Source organism: Rhinoraja longicauda, chromosome 12 (assembly GCF_053455715.1).
Source record: "Rhinoraja longicauda isolate Sanriku21f chromosome 12, sRhiLon1.1, whole genome shotgun sequence".
NCBI classification, from domain to species: Eukaryota; Metazoa; Chordata; class Chondrichthyes; order Rajiformes; family Arhynchobatidae; genus Rhinoraja; species Rhinoraja longicauda.
The window spans coordinates 12,873,177-12,888,236 of record NC_135964.1 but is presented as its reverse complement, the minus strand read 5'-3'; the positions used below and the strand labels follow the sequence as shown (position 1 = coordinate 12,888,236).

The window sequence follows — 15,060 nt, the reverse complement described above, 5'->3', positions numbered from 1 at the left end:
ATCCACAGCCAGACATAAAAACAGTTTTTTTCCACGAGTGATAGTTCTACTCAATAACCAAAGTCTGTAGTCTCTTTTTTGCTCTGGTTTATTTTCACCCACATGTTTAGACCGTAATGGTGTATCCTTATTGTTTTGATGTGTTTATTGTTTTGATGTGTTTATGCTTTATTCTTAATCGTTAACTGTATGTATGTTTGTGTTGTCATTCGTAGCGGAGCACCAAGGCACATTCCTTGTATATGCATACTTGGCCAATAAACTTAGTCATTCATTCATTCATTATTCAAATTGTGGAGTACAGAGGCAAATAAATAAATGATGGGTCCTTGTCCCAAACATTATGGAGAGCACTGTAGGTTTGCTGTCTCTGGTGCCAATAAAACACTCTTGACTCTCTCTCTCTTGACTCTTGAGTTATTTCAGCACTTTGTGTTTCTATTTGTAAACAAGCATCTGTGGTTCCTTGTGTCCTTGGCAACTTTCTTCCACAGACTGTCTTTGCAGACTTCGTTTTCGCAATATTATGGTCTTTAATATCTTGTATTATCGAGTGTTATAACTTTATCGGTACATTATTATGTTTCTAGGTCTGTTAAGCTGCAGCAAATAAGAAATTCCCTTCCGTTGCCGAGACTTACAACTAAATACCCATTGACTTGACACCTCTCTGGTGATTGCTGACGCCAATCAACTCACCATAAATCTCCAACTTGACATTATCACCTTTCTCTCTTCGCATATCGTCGTGTTGTTATTTCTCGGTTTCCTTTCCACGCGTCGGGTTTTGGGCAAATAGCTGGATCTGTTCATACTTGTCGCACTTTCTTTCACGGTGTCCATTTTTTTTCATCACTGTCACTGTCCCGCTCCTCTCTTGGCCAAGCATTTTGTTTATAAAATCTCACTCTCCACAGAACCATGCAAATCGATCAATGCGGAAAATGAAACGATCTTTTCCGAATATCTTTTAATTCTGCATTTTCTTTCGTCCGGTAATAATTTTTGTTTACCCGTGCAGACCAGAAGTTTGTTAAAGAACGAGCGCGGGCCGGCCGGGCCCTGGAACGTTGCCCGGATTCAAACGGCGGGCGGTTAGGCTCGCGCCTGCGGCCGACCCGCGCGGCCAGGGGCCGGCGGCGGCGGCGGGGGTGGGGGCGGCGCATCATGGCGGCACGCCTGCATGCCCGAAGGACAGAGCAGGCGAGCGGGAGGAGTGGGGGAAGCTCGACGTCGCGGCCCGGGGGAGAGTAGAAGATGAGGGTGAAAGGGAAGGTGGTCGGGAGATTGAGGTCCCGTTGAGGGAAGAGGAAGATGGCCGAGGGTGCGAAGGAGGAGCAGAGAGGGAATGGTGGGGGGACCGAGGAGGGGTTGGTCTCCTCAACGGAAGACGATGAACAGCAGGCTCAGGGGGCGAGGGACAAGCAGGAAGAGATTGACCAGAGTACTGAGGGATTGGACTCTTCAATGGGTGTGAAGGAGGAGCTGGCATACCACAGTTCGGGGTCCCAGAAGCAGATAGGCGTGGGTCATTGGTGGACCGAGGAGTTGGACTCTTCATTTGAAGACAATGATCAACCGACTGAGAGTGCGCCCACTATGCCGGAGGAGTCGGCAGATAATGATCAGAGACCTGAGTTCTCTAAAGTGGAAAACACTGAAGATGTGAGGGATGATTGGAGACCTATTGACCTGTCACTTGAGGTCTTGGAATCATTTGAGGAATATAGTGAACACCACATCCAGCTTGTGAAGGACGAAGAAGAATTTGTCCCCACAGTAGAGGAGCAAAAAGCTGAAAAAGACTCGAAAACAGAAGGCGATGATAAAATCACAATAGAAAGCAGTTTGGACTTCAGAATAGATTTGGCTGAAAGAACGAGCATTGCCCTGTCAAGGGATAAATTAGAATCAGCCTCTGTTGACGTAAATGGAGAAGAGACTAAAATTCGCAGTTATTACAACACACTGATCAGGTCTCTCTGTAAGCAAGTGCAGCAACTACGAGAGCCTCAAATAAATAAACTGACATTGTATATTTATGGCAGTGAAGATGCGGTATTGAAAGAATGTGAACGTGCTAGAAACATGGGTACCTTTATCTTTCACCCTTACAGCAACATCAGGTAAACATTTTACCACAAATAATCCATCCAAATGTAATACAAACCACTGTAAATGTGTAAGTGGTTCCATCACTAATCCCCTGTGATTTGCACCAACATCAATTGCCGTCCCACTTAATCTCTTCTGCTTTTCACTCAGACATTTTTTGTTCTTTCATCTCCTCCCTTTCTCTGCAATTTAAAAGTTATTTTATCTCTGGTTTTGACGAAACAGAAAACACTGCTGGAGTTGTTGTATTTTTTGGGGGGAGCAGATACTTGGGCCTTAAAGAATTTAAGTGCCTTAAAGAATTCCATCAGTGATGAGATAATTAACATCCAACAAAAACCACCATCTTCCTTTGTGTGAGCAATGACATCACCCAGTGGAGAGCTCCTCCCACCCCACCTTACTAGCTATCATCCGAAGAGTCTACAGCCAATTAATACCAAAGTGATGAAAGCTGATGTCACCAGTGTATTAAGTGGCACTGGGTCAGTGATAACCTGGTTACCAAAACCTAGTTTATGTTTTGCGTGGACCACTTGGCTCCAGATCTCTTCATAGTCTTAGTCAAACATTGTCCAAAGAGCTGATTTCAAGGTATGGGGTGAGAATGACCTTTGTTAACATCAAGGCATCATTTGACTGATACTGGCATCAAAGTCTCCAGTAAAACAGAAATCAGTGGGCATCAAATGGAACCACAGTTCAGTGGTTGGAACGGTAGCGCAGCGGTAGAGTTGCTGCTTTACAGCGAATGCAGCGCCGGAGACTCAGGTTCGATCCTGACTACGGGTGCTGCACTGTAAGGAGTTTGTACGTTCTCCCCGTGACCTGCGTGGGTTTTCTCCGAGATCTTCGGTTTCCTTCCACACTCCAAAGACGTACAGGTATGTAGGTTAATTGGCTGGGTAAATGTAAAAATTGTCCCTAGTGGGTGTAGGATAGTGTTAATGTACGGGGATCGCTGGGCGACACGGACTTGGTGGGCCGAAAAGGCCTGTTTCCGGCTGTATATATATGATATGATATGATAAGGTAGTTGCGGTTGTTGAAAATGAAATATCTTAACTCCTTACAACAAGAGTTCACCAGGGCTGTGTCCTAGACCCACCCATCTTCAGCTAATGCATCAATGATCTTCCGACAGAAGTGGGGATGTTCACTGATGATTTACCATTGTTCAACTCCATTGCAATGTTTAGCAAATGAAGCAGTCCATGTTGGCTTGCAGCAAGAGCTATATAATATTTAAGCATGAGCTGATAAGCGACGTAACATTGGCACCACAAAGGGATCATGCAATGACCGTTTCTAGCAAGAAACTGTTTTAATTGTGTACTGGTGACATTCAATAGCATTAAGATCATTGAATCACCTACCATTAGTATCCTGAGTGACGACCACTAACTAGACATTTGACTGGACCAGCTACATAAATGCATGGCTGAAAGAGAAAATCAGAGGCTAGGTATCCTTTGGTGAGTGACTCACTTCAAAACATGCTTTCCAATAATGACCAGAAACACGTCAGTGGCATGATGAAATACCCTCTGCTTAACTAGATGAGTGCAGCACCAACAACTCTCAAGAAGCTTGACACCATGCAGGACAAAGGAGCACACTTGATTGGCACTCTAATGACCATCCTGAATGTTCTTTTACACTAGCACTCACACATTCAATGGTGATAGTGTCTTGCATCCACAAAATGCAATACAATTACCCAGGCTATTCTGATAGAATATCCAAAACCTGCAACCTCTACCACCAAGAATAATAAGCGAAGTAAATGCTGGAAGCACCACCAACTGCAAGTTTCCCTCTCAGTTATACAACACTCTGACTTGGAAATATATCACCTCCTTCATTGCTGGGCCTAAATCCCAGACCCAGCACGGTTGCAGCAGTTCAAGAAGTGTGTCACCATGTCAAGTGCAATTTAAGATGGCAACATTTCTGGCCTTGATGGGTTTCAGGCAATCTGATTACAGATAAGTGTTCTTGGGATAGAGGATAGTTGTGGAAATTGGGAGGTGGGCTTCATTGGCTTGCCCTGTAGGATATTTCTTTGTATATTTTGTGAAAATTTATTTGAAATATTAAAATTGGGATGGAATGAGCAAACATTGATTAAGGATTATTTAGTGTCAAGGAACTATTTTTTCAGAATAACTTCAGTTTTTATTTCTTTATTGTTTTCTAAATTAATCTGTTAATATCTACTGACGTTAAATAAAGTGGTTGATTTTCCATTTACAGGAGCTACTATGTCTTGTTTAAATTGGTGCTTACAATCCTCAATCTTATTTTTACACCACTTGGGATCACTTTCTTTGACCAAGATCAAGGCATGAAAACAATTGGATGGCGAATCTTCAATTTTGGGTCCGACATGTTTTATCTTGTTGACATCCTTATAAATTTTAGAATGGGCATCTATACTGAAGATCGTGAGGTAAGAAAAGCAAATATCTTTATGTGCAATGCAGCTTAATTAATGAAAAATAGGCACAAAGTGCTGGAGTAACTCAGCAAGTCAGGCAGCATCTCTGGAGAACATGGATAGGTGACTTTTTGGTCTGAAGAAGGGTCCCGACCTGAAAGGTCACCTATCCATGTTCTCCAGAGATGCTACCTGACCTGCTGAGTTACTCTAGCACTTTGTCTTTTTTTGTAAACCAGAATGTGTTTGGAACTCCTTTATCTCAACACTTTATTTCTCAGAGTGCTTATTTTTCAGTGTCCTGACTGCAGTAAACCATAAGGAATGCATCAACTAAATTGCCTATAAATTGGATGTCCAGTTGTTTTATGATTTAATTATTCTCTTTTCTTGTGATTCATAACTTACAAACTCTTGGTTCAGTAATAGTCCTTGTCCTATTTTGCCTATAACCATATAACCATATAACAACTACAGCACGGAAACAGGCCCGTTCGGCCCTACCAGTCCACGCCGACCACTCTCTCTGACCTAGTCTCATCTACCTGCTCTCAGACCATAACCCTCTAATCCCCTCTTATCCATATACCTATCCAATTTACTCTTAAATAATAAAATCGAGCCTGCCTCCACCACTTCCACCGGAAGCCCATTCCATACAGCCACCACCCTCTGAGTAAAGAAGTTACCCCTCATGTTACCCCTAAACTTTTGTCCCTCAATTCTAAAGCTATGTCCCCTTGTTGGAATCTTCCCCACTCTCAAAGGGAAAAGCCTACCCACGTCAACTCTGTCCGTCCCTCTTAAAATTTTAAAAACCTCTATCAAGTCCCCCCTCAACCTTCTACGCTCCAAAGAATAAAGACCCAACCTGTTCAACCTCTCTCTGTAGCTTAAGTGCTGAAACCCAGGCAACATTCTAGTCGACATCCTTCCTATTATTTGGCGACCAGAACTGCACACCATACTCCAGATTCGGCCTCACCAATGCCCTGTACAATTTTAACATTACATCCCAACTTCTATATTCGATGCTCTGATTTATAAAGGCAAGCATACCAAACGCCTTCTTCACCACCCTATCCACATGAGATTCCACCTTCAGGGAACAATGCACAGTTATTCCCAGATCCCTCTGTTCCACTGCATTCCTCAATTCCCTACCATTTACCCTGTACGTCCTATTTTGATTTGTCCTACCAAAATGCAGCACCTCACACTTATCAGCATTAAACTCCATCTGCCATCTTTCAGCCTACCCTTCCAAAAGGCCCAAGTCTCTCTGTAGACTTTGAAACTCTACTTCATTATTAACTACACCACCTATCTTAGTATCATCTGCATATTTACTAATCCAATTTGCCACACCATCATCCAGATCATTAATGTAAATGACAAACAACAGTGGACCCAACACAGATCCTTGGGGTACTCCACTAGACACTGGCCTCCAACCTGACATACAATTGTCAACCATTACCCTCTGGTATCTCCCATTCAGCCATTGTTGAATCCATCTTGCAACCTCACTATTAATACCCAACGATTTAACCTTCTTAATCAACCTTCCATGTGGAACCTTGTCAAATGCCTTACTGAAGTCCATATAGACAACATCCACAGCCTTGCCCTTATCAATTTCCCTGGTAACCTCTTCAAAAAATTCAAGAAGATTAGTCAAACATGACCTTCCAGGCACAAATCCATGTTGACTGTTTCTAATCAGGCCTTGTTTATCCAAATAATTATATATATTGTCCCTAAGTATCTTTTCCATTAATTTTCCCACCACAGACGTCAAACTAACAGGTCTATAATTGCTAGGTTTACTTTTAGAACCTTTTTTAAACAAAGGCACAACATGCACAATGCGCCAATCTTCCGGCACCATCCCCGTTTCTAATGACGTTTGAAATATTTCCGTCATAGCCCCTGCTATTTCTGCACTAACTTCCCTCAATGTCCTAGGGAATATCCTATCAGGACCTGGAGACTTATCCACTTTTATATTTTTCAAAAGTGTCCGTACCTCCTCTTCTTTAATCCTCATAATTTCCATCACTACTCTACTTGTTTCGCTTACCTCACATAATTCAATATCCTTCTCCTCGTTGAATACCGAAGAAAAGAAATTGTTTAATATCTCCCCCATTTCTTCCGGCTCAGCACATAGCTGTCCACTCTGACTCTCTAATGGACCAATTTTATCCCTCGCTATCCTTTTGCTATTGACATATCTGTAGAACCCCTTGGGGTTTACTTTTACATTACTTGCCAAAGCAGCCTCATATCTTTTTTTCGCTTTTCTAATTACCTTCTTAAGATTCCTTTTACATTCTTTATATTCCTCAAGAACCTCATTTACTCCCTGCCGCTTATATTTATTGTATATCTCCCTCTTTTTCCGAACCGTGTCCAATTTCCCTGGAAAACCACGGCTCTTTCAAATTATTACTCTTTCCTTTCCACCGAACAGGGACATAAAGACTCTGTACTCAAAATTTCACCTTTAAATATCCTCCATTTCTCTATTATATCCTTTTCATAAAACAAAAAGTCCCATTTCACTCCTTTAAAATCCTTTCTCATCTCCTCAAAATTAGCTTTTCTCCAATCCAAAATCTCAACCCTTGGTCCAGATTTGACCTTCTCCATAATTATATTGAAACTAATGGCATTGTGATCACTAGACCCAAAGTGCTCCTCAACACATACCTCCGTCACCTGACCCGTCTCATTTCCCAACAGGAGGTCCAACACTGCCCCTTCTCTGGTAGGTACCTCTACGTATTGCTGCAAAAAACTATCCTGCACACATTTTACAAACTCCAAACCATCCAGTCCTTTAACAGAATGTGATTCCCAGTCTATGTACGGAAAATTGAAATCACCCACAATCACTACTCTGTGCTTACTACTAATATCTGCTATCTCCTTACATATTTGCTCTTCCAATTCTCGTTCCCTATTTGGCGGTCTATAATACACCCCTATAAGTGTTGCTAAACCTTTCTCATTTCTGTTCCACCCAAACAGCCTCCCTAATCGAGCCTTCTAGTCTGTCCTGCCAAAGCACTGCTGTGATAGCCTTCCTGACAAGCAATGCAACACCCCCACCTCTTGCCCCTCCGATTCTATCACATCTGAAACAATGAAATCCTGGAATATTTAATTGCCAATCGCAACCCTCCTGCAACCATGTTTCACTGATCGCCACAACATCATACTTCCAGATGTCAATCCAGGCTCTAAGCTCATCCACCTTTCTTACAATGCTCCTAGCATTAAAATATACACATTTAAGGGACCCATCATTTCTTATTCTCAGTTTATTTCTTTTCACTTCTTTCTCTCCTACATATTGGGTCTGAGTGTTTCCCTTTTCTGCCTCCTGCCTCACATACTGCCTATCAGCTATCTGTGTTTGAGTCCCTCCCCCCAACCGTACTAGTTTAAAGTCTCCGCAATTACCTTAGCAAATCTCCCCGCCAGGATATTGGTTCCTCTCAGGTTCAGATGCAACCCGTCCTTTTTGTACAGGTCATACTTCCCCCAGAAGAGGTCCCCATGATCCAGAAACTTGAATCCCTGCTCCCTGCACCAGTTCCTCAGCCACATATTTATCCTCCACCTCACTCCATTCCTATTCTCACTATCGCGTGGCACAGGCAGTAAGCCTGAGATTATTGCTTTGGAAGTCCTTTTTTTTAAACTCTCTTCCTAGCCCCCTAAATTCTCCTTTCAGGACCTCTTCCCTTATCCTACCTATATTGTTGGTACCTATATGTACCACGACCTCTGGCTCCTCTCCCTCCCCTTTCAGGATATCCTGGACACGCTCAGACACATCCCGGACACCGGCACCAGGGAGGCAAACCACCATCCGGGTCTCCCGACTGCGTCCACAGAATCGCCTATCTGACCCCCTCACTATAGAGTCCCCTATTACTATCGCTCTCTTCTTCCTTTCCCTACCCTTCTGAGCAACAGGGCCGGACTCCGTGCCAGAGGCCCGGGCACCATCGCTGCCCCCAGGTAGGCTGTTCCCCCCAACAGTACTTAAACAGGAGTACTTATTTCCAAGGGGTACAGCCACACCGGGGTACTCTCTAGTCCCTGCCTCTGCTCATTGCCCCCCCTAACCGTGACCCACTTGTCTACCTCCCGTGGTCTTGGAGTGACCACCTCTCTGTAACTCCTCTCTATAACCTCCTCACTCTCCCTGACCAGATGGAGGTCATCAATCTGCCGCTCCAGGTTCCTAATAGGGTCCCTTAGGAGCCCCATCTCGTCGCACCTGGCGCAGATGTGGATGTCTGGAAGACTATCAGACTCCCAGATTCCCCACATCCGACACCCAGAACAATAAACTGCCCTGGCACTCATACTCCCCAAACAAAGCCCCGTGCTCGGTTTCTAAACCTACCGCCCGGCCGCTGCTCCAACCGCTCCAACCGCCCACCCAATAGAACTGAGTGATCTCCTGGGAGAGGCAAAAAAACGGATAAAAAACCCAGGCCAATTTGGGGGAAAAAATCCGGGAAATTCCTCTCCGACCCCAAGCTAGGCGATCAAAACTTGTCCGGGAGATCACACAGGTCTTACTCCTTACTATCCCCACACAACACTGTGATGGATGTTTCTTTGATGGATGTTTCTTTTTTGTGTGTTTTTTTGGGGTTGGGTGGTTTGAGTGCCTGTTTGATGTTTTTATTGTTGGACTGTGTTTTTGGGGGTTTTAGGGTGTGTGATTTGAATGCCTATTTAATGCTTCTATTGTTGGACTGTGTTTTGGGGGGTTTTTGGGGTTGGGTAATTTGGGTGCCTGTTTAGTGCTTTTATTGTTGGACTGTGGGTGATTGAATTAACATTTTGTTCAAGATGGCCGCGCCGTTGTGTTTGGCTGCCTGCCACTGTATGTTTCTTTTTTTTCCTAGTCAGATGTGCAGCACTTTGGTCAACGTGGGTTGTTTTTAAATGTGCTATACAAATAAATTGACTTGACTTGACTTGACAATACTTCCCAAGCAACACAGCCTGCTGCTGCTGGCTGCTGCTGCTGCTGGCTGCTGCTGCTGCTGCTGCTGCTGGCTGCTGATGGCTGCTGCTGCTGATGGCGGCTGCTGCTATATATATACCTCAGACCCATAATTTCTCATTGTTAATAATCCCTTGAAATTACTTAGTTTGAGTAATTAGCAAAAGACAATAAACCCAATAACACCTGCATAATGTTAACAAATGTAAAAAGTTAATTTGCAGATAACAACTATATATATTCAATCAGTGAATATTGTTGGTTAAAGGATAAAGAAGAAAGAATTAGGAGCAGGAGTAAGCAATATGGCCTCTCTTAAGCTTACCTTGACTTTCAACAAGCACGAAGTTGATCTGACTTTGGCCTCAATACCACCTTTCTACCTGGTTCCCATTAACTGTGATTTCCAAAAAGCCTACAAATATATCTCAGTCTTGAATATGATTATTGATTCAGTTTCCATAGCTCTCTGGGATAAAGCATTTCAAAGGTTCACAAACTGTTGAGAGAAGGAATCCCCCCTTGTCTTTATTTCAAACGGGTAGCTCCACAATCTGAGGCTGTACCCCAAAGTTCTAGATCTCTCCCATCAGAAGAAATGGTCTCTCAACATCTTTCCTCTCAAACTCTCTCAGGAGCTTCCATGATAACTCCTCCCAGAATTATGATCATCAGACAGTGTAATACTAATCTGCTTAATCTAAATAAAATAATTGATCAACCACTAGAAGAAACACAATGAATATATTCTGTATTGCAAACAGGGCAAGTATGTGTTTCCTGAAATAATACCAAGATTGTATGCAGTCTTGAACCTATGTTCCATTCCATTGTACTTTGGTACTTTACCCATCCACTTGCTCTACCCCTGCACTAATGTAATGTATTTTTGTACAAATACACCAAGAACTGGCACCAAAGAAATAGTATTTATTTTTTCTGCTCTTGCTATCAGTGGGTAACTTCATATTTATTCTCTGCAACAATTGATTGTTTTTGTCCAATGGCAGGCTTTTATAAATGCATGATAGATTTGAGCTTTTGTTTTGCCATTTGCATTATAAGGATAAAATTTTCTTATATGACAGGAAACCAAAAGAGATTCCAATTAGTTAATTACTGTGAGAAATGTTAATTTAATTTGGTTGCACAGAAGTTAGTTCCTACTATAGTCTACAATTTACTTTGTGTGGAACTTGAGTACAATTACATCTGTGCCCACCTTTATCTGCAGGTGGTTATTTTGAATCCAAAAGCTATTGCTGAAAACTACACCAAATCTTGGCTTCTGCCTGATTTTTTTGCAGCTTTTCCTCTCGATTTCTTATTGTATCTTATTAAGGTAAGACTACTGAGCTGAAATATTTGCATAACAATTTATTTCCTCTACCAATTCATATATGTTATTAAACCAAACTCTATGCACTGCACATTAATTGAATGAATGTTAATGATTGTTGTAAATATTTAATGATTGTGATTCTCTTCATATCAAGAGTTGAAAACTTTATGTGTAGAAATATAGGATGAAAAGTTATCAAAGTGGATTGAAGCACTTAGATGAGGTACTTATATTGTTGGCAGTGGAGCAGCTGCGAGGAGCCAACTAGCCTTCTCCTGTTCCTGATTTGTACTTTGCCTTAGAATTCCACCGGCCTATTCTGTCCCCAAGTGGCAGTGACCAGATATCCACATTGATCATACATTATGAATGAAATACCTCAAATGAACCGAAAAGACCTTGCAAGATTTAAATAAGAACAGAAAATGCTGGATAAAATTCGTAGAGGTGAAGAAAACGTTCAGTCAAGCAAATGAATGTGTTGATGGAGGGAACTGGTGAGCTTCTCTTAAAGGAAGAAGTGAAGGGCCTTTTGACCTTTTTGATGTGAGATGGAGGTGGTGAGAGATTTGAATCTATGGTGAAATGAACTGGTTATGAAATCAGAAATTGTCAAAGTGGCAGTGGGATGTAAAAGGGAACAGACTGAACTGGGGAGAAAAGATCGGGTCACAGTAGTAAGAAATAAGTTCAGTGGGGCATAAGCAGGCCGAAACAATGGGTCTGCCTTGAAAGTCCTGCTTGTGGATCTTGAGCAGAAAGTAGAAGCGGGTTCTGCAACGCTGTGGTACTACAGCTTGGAAACTGTGGGACCTCCAGAGGAAATTAAGTCAGTGGCTAAGTGGGAAATAGTGGCCTCATGTTCAAATAGAGGTTTATTTGCTAGACTAAAATAGGACATCTCTGTTGGTGGGTTTGATAATAATGTCAGGATTGGTTCTTAGTAAGTAGGTAAGGGATGGTGAAAACTTGACAGGAGTGGAGAAGGAACGTTTATGATGGTAGGGAGAACCTCAAGCCTGTGCACCAAGAGCATACAAAAGACCAGTGTAACCAGCAGAGGGAGTGCACCTCCTTCCACCTTGTCAGACACAATTTCTGCCATAATTGTGATAAAGTCTGCAGTTCCCATATTGGTCTCATCAAATCACCTCAGAACCTACAGCGTCAAAGTGGAAGCCAGTAATCCTCAATCCTGAGGAACAGCCAAAGAAGAAGATTCACCAATCCGAATAGAGAATATTCTATCATACACATGACATATAATTTATAGATAATGTTGATTAGAATTCAAGAAATGAGTCACATGCCAGATTATACCTAGTTTCTAAATGTGTAGAAAGGAACTGTAGATGCTGGTTTAAATCGAAGATAGACACAAAAAGCTGGAGTAACTCAGGCGGGACAGGCAGCATCTCTGGAGAGAAGGAATGGGTGACGTTTCAGGTCTGAAGAAGGGTCTCGACCCGAAATGTCACCCGTTCCTTCTCTCCAGAGATGCTGAGTTACACCAGCTTTTTGTGTACACCTAGTTTCTAACTTGCTCTTGAAGCCATTGTATTTATAGCACTAATAGTGGTGAACTTAAGGTGCCGATAGTGGGGTATTTGGTGATCAACAGCTGAGTTATTAGAGGAAACCTATACTATAAAGTGCATTTACCCATTCCTGATATTATATAGAGTGAAACAGATTTATTGAAGACTATTGATGATTTTTAGGACCTCAGAAGGAAGTTGAGATAGAATGTTCACTCCTCGCAATTATTTGTAGAAGCATTGGGGAGATCTCCATTATGCCCAGAAACGTGGTCGCCGGGTCACCTCAAGTAAGAATGAAACATCTGGGATTACAATTCCCCCTGCCTAGACAGTTCTTAGAAAATAAGATTGAGGATTTATGGGCATGACTGCTTTACCACAGAGAATTCTGTTTATTCTGTTCCATAGCAACATTGCTTATACCAGCTTTCCAGTCTTAGCCCTCCAGCCCAATCTATCGTTTGGACTGGGTTGTTTCTCAGGGAAAAAGGAGAGGCGGTCGTGACTGCCACATGGTAAGCTCTATGCGGTGCCTGGATGTGATGGGCTTGTCCAACTATTCCACCCCCCGACCTTTCTAACTCCCAGAGAATTAACCCCCATCGTCATGACCCTAATGGGAGTTATCTATAGGCCCCCAAACAGTAGCCTCGACATAGGGTGCAAGTTGAATCAGGAGATAAAATTGGCGTGTCAAAAATGTAATGCTACGGTGGTTATGGGAGATTTCAACATGCAGGTAGACTGGGAAAATCAGGTTGGAAATGGACCCCAGGAAAGAGAGTTTGTAGAGTGCCTTCGAGATGGATTCTTAGAACAGCTTGTACTGGAGCCTACCAGGGAGAAGGCAATTCTGGATTTAGTGTTGTGTAATGATCCTGATCTGATAAGGGGACTGGAGGTAAAAGAGCCATTAGGAGGCAGTGATCACAACATGATAAGTTTTACTCTGCAAATGGAAAGGCAGAAGGGAAAATCGGAAGTGTCGGTATTACAGTATAGCAAAGGGGATTACAGAGGCATGAGGCAGGAGCTGGCCAAAATTGACTGGAAGGAGGCCCTAGCAGGGAAGACGGTAGAACAGCAATGGCAGGTATTCCTGGGAATAATGCAGAGGTTGCAGGATCAATTTATTCCAAAGAGGTGGAAAGACTCTAAGGGGAGTAAGAGACACCTGTGGCTGACAAGGGAAGTCAGGGACAGCATAAAAATTAAGGAGAGGAAGTATAACATAGCAAAGAAGAGTGGGAAGACAGAGGATTGGGACTCTTTTAAAGAGCAACAAAAGTTAACTAAAAAGGCAATACGGGGAGAAAAGATGAGGTACGAGGGTAAACTAGCCAATAATATAAAGGAGGATAGCAAAAGTTTTTTTAGGTACGTGAAGAGGAAAAAAATAGTCAAGGCAAATGTGGGTCCCTTGAAGACAGAAGCAGGGGAATTTATTATGGGGAACAAAGAAATGGCAGACGAGTTAAACCGTTACTTTGGATCTGTCTTCACTGAGGAAGATACACACAATCTCCCAAATGTTCTAGGGGCCGGAGAACCTAGGGTGATGGAGGAACTGAAGGAAATCCACATTAGGCAGGAAATGGTTTTGGGTAGACTGATGGGACTGAAGGCTGATAAATCCCCAGGGCCTGATGGTCTGCATCCCAGAGTACTTAAGGAGGTGGCTCTAGAAATAGTGGAAGCATTGGAGATCATTTTTCAATGTTCTATAGATTCAGGGTCAGTTCCTGTGGATTGGAGGATAGCAAATGTTATCCCACTTTTTAAGAAAGGAGGGAGAGAGAAAACGGGTAATTATAGACCAGTTAGTCTGACATCAGTGGTGGGGAAGATGCTGGAGTCAATTATAAAAGACGAAATTGCTGAGCATTTGGATAGCAGTAACGGGATCATTCCGAGTCAGCATGGATTTACGAAGGGGAAATCATGCTTGACAAATCTACTGGAATTTTTTGATGTAACTAGGAAAATTGACAAGGGAGAGTCAGTGGATGGTGTGTACCTCGACTTTCAGAAAGCCTTCGACAAGGTCCCACATAGGAGATTAGTGGGCAAAATTAGGGCACATGGTATTGGGGGTAGGGTACTGACATGGATAGAAAATTGGTTGACAGACAGAAAGCAAAGAGTGGGGATAAATGGGTCCCTTTCGGAATGGCAGGCAGTGACCAGTGGGGTACCGCAAGGTTCGGTGCTGGGACCCCAGCTATTTACGATGTACATTAATGACTTAGACGAAGGGATTAAAAGTACCATTAGCAAATTTGCAGATGATACGAAGCTGGGGGGGTAGTGTGAATTGTGAGGAAGATGCAATAAGGCTGCAGGGTGACTTGGACAGGTTGTGTGAGTGGGCGGATACATGGCAGATGCAGTTTAATGTAGATAAGTGTGAGGTTATTCACTTTGGAAGTAAGAATAGAAAGGCAGATTATTATCTGAATGGTGTCAAGTTAGGAGGAGGGGGAGTTCAACGAGATCTGGGTGTCCTAGTGCATCAGTCAATGAAAGGAAGCATGCAGGTACAGCAGGCAGTGAAGAAAGCCAATGGAATGTTGGCCTTCGTAAC

The 15,060-nt window shown here is 42.8% G+C and overlaps 1 protein-coding gene across 1 annotated transcript in view; it reads left to right on the top strand.

The window, feature by feature from the left end:
* The first annotated feature begins 1,314 nt into the window (after positions 1-1,314).
* The window catches only part of LOC144598647 (potassium/sodium hyperpolarization-activated cyclic nucleotide-gated channel 1-like), a 34,234-nt gene continuing 20,488 nt past the window's right edge, over positions 1,315-15,060 (top strand). Inside the window, exons 1-3 of the mRNA XM_078408857.1 lie at positions 1,315-2,126; positions 4,372-4,567; positions 10,828-10,935. Coding sequence (XP_078264983.1) covers positions 1,315-2,126; positions 4,372-4,567; positions 10,828-10,935 — 1,116 coding nt within the window. The remainder of the gene's footprint in view (positions 2,127-4,371; positions 4,568-10,827; positions 10,936-15,060) is intronic.